At 44.4% G+C, this 9,389-nt stretch overlaps 1 protein-coding gene across 2 annotated transcripts; it reads left to right on the plus strand.

Moving 5' to 3' along the window:
* Positions 1–7,527, plus strand: LOC115136931 (sushi domain-containing protein 6-like). 2 transcript variants are annotated; one of them, XM_029672852.2, is made up of 5 exons: positions 1–590; positions 2,610–2,714; positions 3,323–3,529; positions 5,146–5,287; positions 5,969–7,527. In XM_029672852.2, exons 2-5 carry the CDS (start codon positions 2,621–2,623, stop codon positions 6,291–6,293), a joined length of 768 nt encoding a protein of 255 aa, XP_029528712.2. In that variant the 5' UTR covers positions 1–590; positions 2,610–2,620; the 3' UTR covers positions 6,294–7,527. The 2 variants fall into 2 exon arrangements, with proteins under 2 accessions (XP_029528712.2, XP_029528713.2); XM_029672853.2 differs by having other exon boundaries at positions 3–590; positions 5,972–7,527.
* Positions 7,528–9,389: the final 1,862 nt, after the last annotated feature.

Here is a 9,389-nt window from a genome sequence, read left to right on the forward strand (position 1 = left end):
CAGGCGACCATGGTGGGGACAGTTTGGTTTTTAACAGGATTTGTAAAAAGTGTGGTCGAAAACACTGACCGCTCATTACACTGCGGTGAACTGAAAGTTACATTTTCACAGCTCTGCGAAATTGAGCTTGAATTTCCAGAATGTGAAGGTCCAGTGGACGTTTGCTCCAGGGCGATGTTTTTGTGTGAAGACTCAGTGGTTACGGTGGTGGAGTTCGTGTATCATGGCCCGGTACCCCGGGGGCTGACGAATATTTTAAGGACCCATGGAATTGTCTAAAATGAGGCAGCTCCGCCCACCCGTGGCACCAGGCCATGTAAAACGAATCGACAAATGTCAGCAGCGCGCGTAGTCGGGGCGGCAGCCTATGATAAGTCTCTCAGTTCCTGTCAGAAACACAGCTGAGCAATGATTCAATTGTCAGCGGCTGTGAAATAGATCCACTTGTTGCTATATGTCACATTCATCTGGAGGAGATTTGTCGAATAAAAAAAACGAGCGGATCGTACATCAAACAGACGGAGAAGTATTGCTTTATTCCATTTTGGACTAAACCTTAGACAGAATATTCCTATATCTAGATTCTACAGGTGAGTAGCTTTATCGGTGAGATGTTATTTTTAGGCAAGTCATTTTTTCCCAAAATGTAATCAGTTTAACCCCAATAATATAACGTGATATGTAAGATATGGCTAGCTTGTAGGCTAGGAATAATTTTTGCATTTTTGGGAGTTGAGTTTAGTCGGATAGAGAAATTGTGAATTTCAATTCGTGGTTTGATATAATAGCATTCTGGATATGGTATAAATGCGTCAGCTTTGGCATTTGTTATTTATTTGGGGGTATCTGGTGATTTCTGGGTTTGCACCTGTGCATTCAACTCCGTTGCGCATTTATGTTCAGCGAGCGCTGATAGGCTATTTAGTTGGTTTCTCATGAACGTTCCACAAACACTAGCCTTATTTCTATGAGCCTACCTGCTTTTGACGAACACAATAGCTTTAGCTTACCATATTCTGCCGTAGTCTACAAGGTCCTTATCATTTGTGTCTTAATAGGACACACAAAAACACCATTGATTGCATGTCCTAATTTCCATGACAACACAAAGACATAAGTAGCGTGAGTCATATTATAATGGTTGACTTATATGGGATGTGGGTGTAGTCACAGAAGGCGCACCTATTCCTCGTGGATCAGTGGGATGGCAGGAAAAGTGTCACTGTGTGTCAGTCCTCCATGTATTACACTAACAGGAACATCTCGAAGGGATGCAGCTGAGTAGTTTGAAAGTCAGAGCAGAAAGTGCAAAGTACTGCATAGCAAAAGTCATGAAATCAATAGGTTAGTTAGTCAGTAATAACCCATCAAACATGGGAATCCTTGTTGGCACGCAGAAGATGAAACACTTACCAAATCCATACAGAGGAGAAATACATCCATGTTTTACTGGACATGTTCAAATGAGTGCCTTTTATTGATACATACTTATTACATTTCATTTTATGGAGTCGCATTTTAAAGTAATGCATTATAATGGAGCTGGAGAAATGTGTAATGGCATACTTCACAGCTTGCGCAGAACAGAAGTTTTAATATGATGGTGAGTAATATGCCACCCTCCTACATTGTGGTCACAGCTCACTGCCTGATAGATACAGGTGTAGGATCTTCATTTGATCACCCTGTGGCATTACTCCAGCAATGCAGGAAATGTAACATTCAGTAGTGTGAGGTTTAATAGATGGGCTCCATAGATGGGCTCCATAGATGGGCTCCATAGATGGGCTCCATAGATGGGCTCCATAGATGGGCTCCATAGATGGGCTTCATAGATGGGCTTCATAGATGGGCTTCATAGATGGGCTTCATAGATGGGCTTCATAGATGGGCTTCATAGATGGGCTTCATAGATGGGCTTCATAGATGGGCTTCATAGATAGGTTTAATAGATAGGCTTCGGAAGTTTGTAATTTCCATTTAAAAATGTCAGACTTGGTTTTCCCTTACGGAAATGTTATCAACCCCTACAAAAATGCCCATTAATTATAATCCACATAATTCACATTTCCTATTGCTGCAGGATTATTTTCCTGCTGTAGCAAACTGCCTCAAATGAAGATCCTACACCTGTAGGTTGTGTGAGAACAGCACACATGGTGTTGGCAGGGACCTCCCCGCTGCTCCAGAGATGACTGGCACTCCAAAACCCACCACACCATGGCATTTGTGTTCGTGCCGTACCTATGTGCCAAGTCGATTGCTAACACAGGAAATATGGACCCGGTGAAAAAAAACACTACCAGTCATATAAGTAATGTTGGTAAATGTCAGGTGTTAAACAATAACCCAAGTTTAGTTTCAGTTTTGGGAAATGAAAGGGCATTGATTCGCTCATTCAGGGTCAGGCTGTCTCTGTTTATGGTAGCTGCAGTTGTGAACTGCTGTCCCCTGCCTTTGTTACATCAAAAGGGTATGATTTCCATGTGCATGATTAGATATTTGTTGGTATTTAACAACTGTGTGTGTGCATGCATGCTTGTGTGTGTGCATAAGTGTGTGCATGACTATCTGCAGGGCACTGAGTCCTCTGTTTGTTGTGTCTGCAGGTAGACTTTTGATGTCTGCGCGGTGGGGGTCTTTATGGCTGCGTGGACATGTCATTCTGGGCTACGGGCTCTTTCTCCTGGTCGCCCTTCCAGACCTCACCACAGGTATCCATCTCCTTCCCCGACCACCCACAACTGCCCACCCACAGTGATCACCTCTGCTAGGGATCCATGTTGCACCACCATGCACTAGTTGAAATAGTCACCACTGCACCCGAAAGTTCACTAATTCCAAGGATTACAGCTATCTGGACATACAACCGACATCACAGTGCATTGACTCTCAGCCCTCTCCCCTGACCTGCAAGACTCCTCCTCCCAGACACCCCCTGTCTTACTCTATCCAAACTACTGTCTCTAATAATAAACTCTCTTAACAAAAGCTTTTTCCCCTCTTCAAAGCAACACCTCACAGCACAGCGCCTCTCCCCTATTTGACCTAGATAGTTTGTATGTATTACTATGTAGGCTACGTGTGCCATTTTTAAATTGATGCAGTTCTGTCCACAAGCTGTTCTTGTCTATTAATGTTCTGTATTATATCATGTATTGTGTGGACCCCAAGATGAGTAGCTGCTGCTTTCGCAACAGCTAATGGGGATCCTAATAAAATAGCAAATATCAAACCTGAATCACAGAGCTTTGAGATGCAATAACTGCAGGTTAGATTCAACAGTAAAGTCAAACAACTGAACTGTATGCCTCATCTGCAGGCAGGCAAGGGAACTGCACCTACCCACTGGTGCCAGAACACGGAGGCTTCCGCTGCGAGCCCTCCCCCTGCCGAGGCTTCCCCCAGAAGAGCGTGATCTACTTCTTCTGTGAGCCCGGCTATGCCATCCCAAAAGAGATGGTGCGCAGCTTGCACTGCCGCCAAGGCAAATGGATCCCCAGCGTGCCCACATGTCTCGCCATGCGAGGTGAGTGTCGTGCACTGAGTCACCACGGCCAAGGGGGAGGAGGGGGAAACCTTTGCCCATAGTGTAATGGACTAGAGCAGGGATGGGCAACTTTGATGGGGGTGGGGGCCACAGAATCGGAACTCATCATTGGGGGCTGCAGTGGCTTGCGGATCTGCATACCCACATCCTTACCCACATCCATACCCACGAATGCAGTCCGAGCCAGACGTAGCCCCCATCTTGTGAGCAAAATATTTTAGTGGCCACCCTCTTGACAGCAAAATTGAAGTTTTAGAGTTAATTTCCTGCAATTCTACACGTTTTGCCATGGGGTGTAGATAAAGGTTGCTAATTAAAAGCAAGTTTGCTGCAATTCTACATGTTTTGCCATGGGGCGTAGAGAATATTTTGATATCTGAGTGAGAGTGACTAACAAAATCAATGGGGGCCCCCCCAGTCAGAAATTCTACCGTGATTATAAGTTTAGATAGCTGGCTGTTAGACTAATTTACCAATCTAAAATATTTTAGGTGACATGGGGTAATTGAGTGACTATCAGTGACTGAAATAACAAGAGAAAAACTGCTGATGCAAACAAACAAATTTCGAAATTGGACCTTGTGTTTGTTATTTTTGGAAATGGATCCGCGGGCCTACAAAAGCATGTGTGTGTGGAGTATGTCCATGAGTGATTGATATGAGATGAGTGTTAGGTAAACTACAGTCAGGTCAACGGTTGCAGTGTGATTTAAGGTAGGCCCTGTACTCAGACTCACTGACTTGGTAAATGCATGAACTCGGACACCTAACACTTATTACTTTGCCTGGTTCCTGGTTGTCTATATGCACAGAGGTTATGGGTGGATGATGTAAATGTTACAGAGTCATCTCATAAGCTGAGTAATAGCAATGCTATGAACACCCCCCTTCATTCGTCCACTTATTGGATGTGGAAGAGGCAGGTGGAAGCATGCACTCTATCCACTCTGTAGCAGTAGATTTAAAAGCTATAATCCTTATGTAAGCATTACTTTTTCTTCTTCAATGGCCGTGAGTATAGCCTACATGTGAGTATAGCCTACATAGGCATTGCATGGCACTAGAGAGGAGCTGAGCAGTGTTTTAGGGTGCTTAACAGTATGGTGTGTTTCCTGCTAAGTGCTGACATTAGACTGTTGTGACTTCCACACAACATAGGTCAGTGATCTACTTGGTGTATGTTAGATGCAAAAGCCGACAGAGCAGATTCTAAACATCTTACTCTCAAGTCATAGAGCCGAGCCTCGTGCTTCCTCTTTCAGGCCTGTGCTGCATCGAGGCAGGAAACCAGCATCAAGAAACGGGAAGTGAGCAAAGTCACCAAACTAACCAGTCTCTTTCCTCTGCCCTATTAAACCTCACAGAAATGTACTGCATCATGGATATAAGAAACCACACCTACAGATGCATGACTCCCTTTGAAAGACCCTGTATCATACTGTCCATATGAGTGTCAGTAGTGTGTTTCATCAAAATGATGTGTTTGTCTAGTGTGTTGTAGCTCTGGTCCAGGGTGTTAGTAACGCCTTGGACCAGAGCTAAGTGTGTTGTAGGTGTGTGTGTGTGTTGATTGTTTGTGTTGTGTTTTCTCTCAGACAGACATGCTAACTATGAGGACCAGGTGGCCCACTCACTCCCCAGCGTTGCCACGACGGCGGTGGGCGTGTCCATATTCCTCCTCACCACCACGGCCTGCTTGGTGATCAAGTCCCGACTTTTCCCCTGTCACTCACATAGGTAGGCAGATATGATTGGCTCTTATCCCTGTCACTCACACAACTATATTCATATGACTGGAGCCTCTATAGCAGTGTGGTCACTACTAACCCTGGTCCTGGTGCGTTATAGTGTATGTAGATTTTGTTCCAGCCCAGGACTAACAAACCTGATTCAGCTAATCAAGGTCTTGATGTTAGGTTGAATCAGGTGTGTTGCTCTGTAGGGATGGTTACAGCACTGTAGTGGCTTTGAAAAGTAGAGGCTTGGAAAGGCATCACATCCAGTAAGGAAAGCCCCTTTATAATCTGATGAGTGAACGCTGAAAGACCTTTTTAAGAGACGGAAGAATTTAATTCAGTTGTTTTTGATAGTTGGCAGGGTAGCCTAGTGGTTAGAGCGTTGGACTAGTAACCGAAAGGTTGCAAGTTCGAATCCCCGAGATGACAAGGTACAAATCTGTCGTTCTGCCCCTGAACAGGCAGTTAACCCACTGTTCCTAGGCCGTCATTGAAAATAAGAATTTGTTCTTAACTGACTTGCCTAGTAAAATAAAGGTAAAAAAAATTAAAATAGTCATCTTGTTATCAATGGTGGGTGTTTCAAAGCTGTAGTGTCTATTAGATTGTAGATAACTCCACCCACTGTGTGTGCTGTGTCTTGTCTCTGAAGTCATCTGATCATCTCTCAACTGTTGTTCAGCAGGCGCTCCTCTGACCAGATGGATCTGATGGTGGATGGCCTGCCTGTGTCTCTGCCCAGCTATGAGGAGGCTGTCTATGGGAGCTGGGGGCAACGCCTGCCACCCTGCAGAGGGCCCACCCAACTCTTACTTTCCCAGGCGGCTCCAGGTCCATCATTAGCGCACAACCTATCAGATTCCAGTTACCGTATCCATCCATCCAATCAAAGCCCCGATATCCTTCCGCCCCCTTACGAAGAGATGGAATCCCATCCCAGAGAGGGTCAGAGTGAGGATGACGTGCAGGCCATACAAGTTGCACTTTCCGATGACAAGAACATTTGAGCGACTGGTGTATTTGTATTACCCACCAATGATGTACGGATTAAAAAAAATAATGTGCTCAGGCACTTATATAGATTCAAGCCTACCAGCTTTATCGGGTTTAAACCTTATACATAGCACACCAGTTCTGATTGGCTGTATGTTATGAGGTGTATCCTGCCATGGAGACATGGTTTATATCCCATCAGTGATGGGACCTGAGCCTCGTTTGTTGAGGTGACTTTGGTAATGCCATTACTGTTCCATCACAGGGACCTGTGTGTCTCTATTGTGCACTGTGGGTCAACCCAGCTGGTGAGAGTAGCAATGGAGGTTACTCACTCTCCTTTCCTTGTTGAATTATGATTTGCGATGATGGCTGAGTTGTAGTGTCGATTATGGAAACCAGCAGGTGACTGGACAGTGTACACAGAGATCACGTGATGTCAATTTAGGAGTAAAAACTGTGTTCTCCCTCCCCTGAAACATATTTTGAGCTCTAGCTACAACCCCAGTCCAATTTTGACTGCCGTTTTTGGGAGTGGTGACTGACTGACCACATGGAAGTGTTTTCACCACAGTGGTGAGAAAAGTACACAATTGTCATACTTGAGTAAAAGTAAAGATACCTTAATAGAAAATGACTCAAGTGAAAGTCACCCAGTAAAATACTACTTGAGTCAAAGTCTTAGGTTTTAAATATATTTTAATATACTCAAATGCTCAATTTGTAAATTGTGTTTAGTGAGTCCACAATAGAGGCAATAGGGATGACCAGGAATGTTTTCTTGATAAGGGTGTGAATTTTCCTGTGCTGCTAGGCATTAAATGTAAAGAGTACTTTTGGGTGTCAGAGAAAATGTAAAAAGTACATTTTCTGTAGGAATGTAGTGAAGTAAAAGTTGTCAAAAATATTAATAGTAAAGTACAGATACTCAAAACAATGACAAGTAGCACTTCAAAGTATTTTTACTTAAATACTTTACACCACTGCACTTTCTACACCTACCAGGCACGCACATGAAACCCTCCACCATGCCAAGTGTACCCCACGCTGAGTATGCACCAACCACCTCTCCTCTATCTGCTTCAAATTATTGACCAGAGTATGTGGAGGGTCAGGAGCAGAAACCCCCAGGATGTACTTATTGAATGTAGTTTTTCTTTTCAATAGAAAAAATGAAATGATGTAATGTAACATTTTATATTGTATTGCACAGAAGATTAAAAGTCAACATTGTTTCTAATTGTTAAACCTCTTGGCCTTACTCGGTTATGGTGCTCTCTGGGATGAATTAGTCAAAGGAAAGTAGATCACATGGTTGGGGTGCAGACTCTGTCTTATATACACTGCTCAAAAAAAGGGAACACTAAAATAACACATACTAGTTCTGAATGAAATATTCTTATTAAATACTTTTTTCTTTACATAGTTGAATGTGCTGACAAATTATTATTAGACATGATGTCCCAGATGTGCTCAATTGGATTCAGGTCTGGGGAACGGGCGGGCCAGTCCATAGCATCAATGCCTTCCTCTTGCAACAACTGCTGACACACTCCAGCCACATGAGGTCTAGCATTGTCTTGCATTAGGAGCAATCCAGGGCCAACCGCACCAGCATATGGTCTCACAAGGGGTCTGAGGATCTCATCTCGGTACCTAATGGCAGTCAGGCTACCTCTGGCGAGCACATGGAGGGCTGTGCGGCCCCCCAAAGAAATGCCACCCCACACCATGACTGACCCACCACCAAACCGGTCATGCTGGAGGATGTTGCAGGCAGCAGAACGTTCTCCACGGCATCTCCAGACTCTGTCACGTCTCTCACATGTGCTCAGTGTGAACCTGCTTTCATCTGTGAAGAGCACAGGGCACCAGTGGCGAATTTGCCAATCTTGGTGTTCTCTGGCAAATGCCAAACGTCCTGCACGGTGTTGGGCTGTAAGCACAACCCCCACCTGTGGACGTCGGGCCCTCATGGAGTCTGTTTCTGACCGTTTGAGCAGACACATGCACATTTGTGGCCTGCTGGAGGTCATTTTGCAGGGCTCTGGCAGTGCTCCTCCTGCTCCTACTTGCAAAAAAGGCTAGGTAGCGGTCCTGCTGCTGGGTTGTTGCCCTCCTTCGGCCTCCTCCACGTCTCCTGATGTACTGGCCTGTCTCCTGGTAGCGCCTCCATGCTCTGGACACTACGCTGACAGACACAGCAAACCTTCTTGCCACAGCTTGCATTGATGTGCCATCCTGGATGAGCTGCACTACCTGAGCCACTTGTGTGGGTTGTAGACTCCGTCTCATGCTACCACTAGAGTGAAAGCACCGCCAGCATTCAAAAGTGACCAAAACATCAGCCAGGAAGCATAGGAACTGAGAAGTGGTCTGTGGTCACCACCTGCAGAACCACTCCTTTATTGGGGGTGTCTTGCTAATTGCCTATAATTTCCATCTGTTGTCTATTCCATTTGCACAACAGCATGTGAAATTTGTCAATCAGTGTTGCTTCCTAAGTGGACAGTTTGATTTCACAGAAGTGTGATTGACTTGGAGTTACATTGTGTTGTTTAAGTGTTCCCTTTATTTTTTTGAGCAGTGTATATACACACACACACACACATGTGTGTATATATATATATATATACATACACGTATGTGTGTATATGTACGTGTGTGCGTGTGTATATGCACACACATATGTGTGTGTGTGTGTGTGTATATACACACACACACACACACACACACACACACACACACACACACACACACACACACACACGGCTGGATTGGACCCCTCGGGCCGGACAATCCTGCTCTAAAGTGCCAGTTACTTTTGTAGCTATGGTGAAGTATTATGGGTGTTATGGTCAGGGCACACACTTGGAAAATGTTCAACTTCCCCTGAATAAAACAAGGTCAGAAGTGCCCTAATCTCTAGACAGATGTAACATAACAGATTTTAGTTCTGGGTTTCCGATATCAGTTTGCCCTGATAAAGGAACATTATTGAATATCAAGTAAAGCAACAAGATGCAATCCGAAGTTAGGCAGCAACCTAAATATGAATCTACCATTAACACCACAAGATGGCAGTATTTCTTTACATAATAAAACGTGAA

Source organism: Oncorhynchus nerka, linkage group LG11, assembly GCF_034236695.1.
Source record: "Oncorhynchus nerka isolate Pitt River linkage group LG11, Oner_Uvic_2.0, whole genome shotgun sequence".
Lineage (NCBI taxonomy): Eukaryota > Metazoa > Chordata > Actinopteri > Salmoniformes > Salmonidae > Oncorhynchus > Oncorhynchus nerka.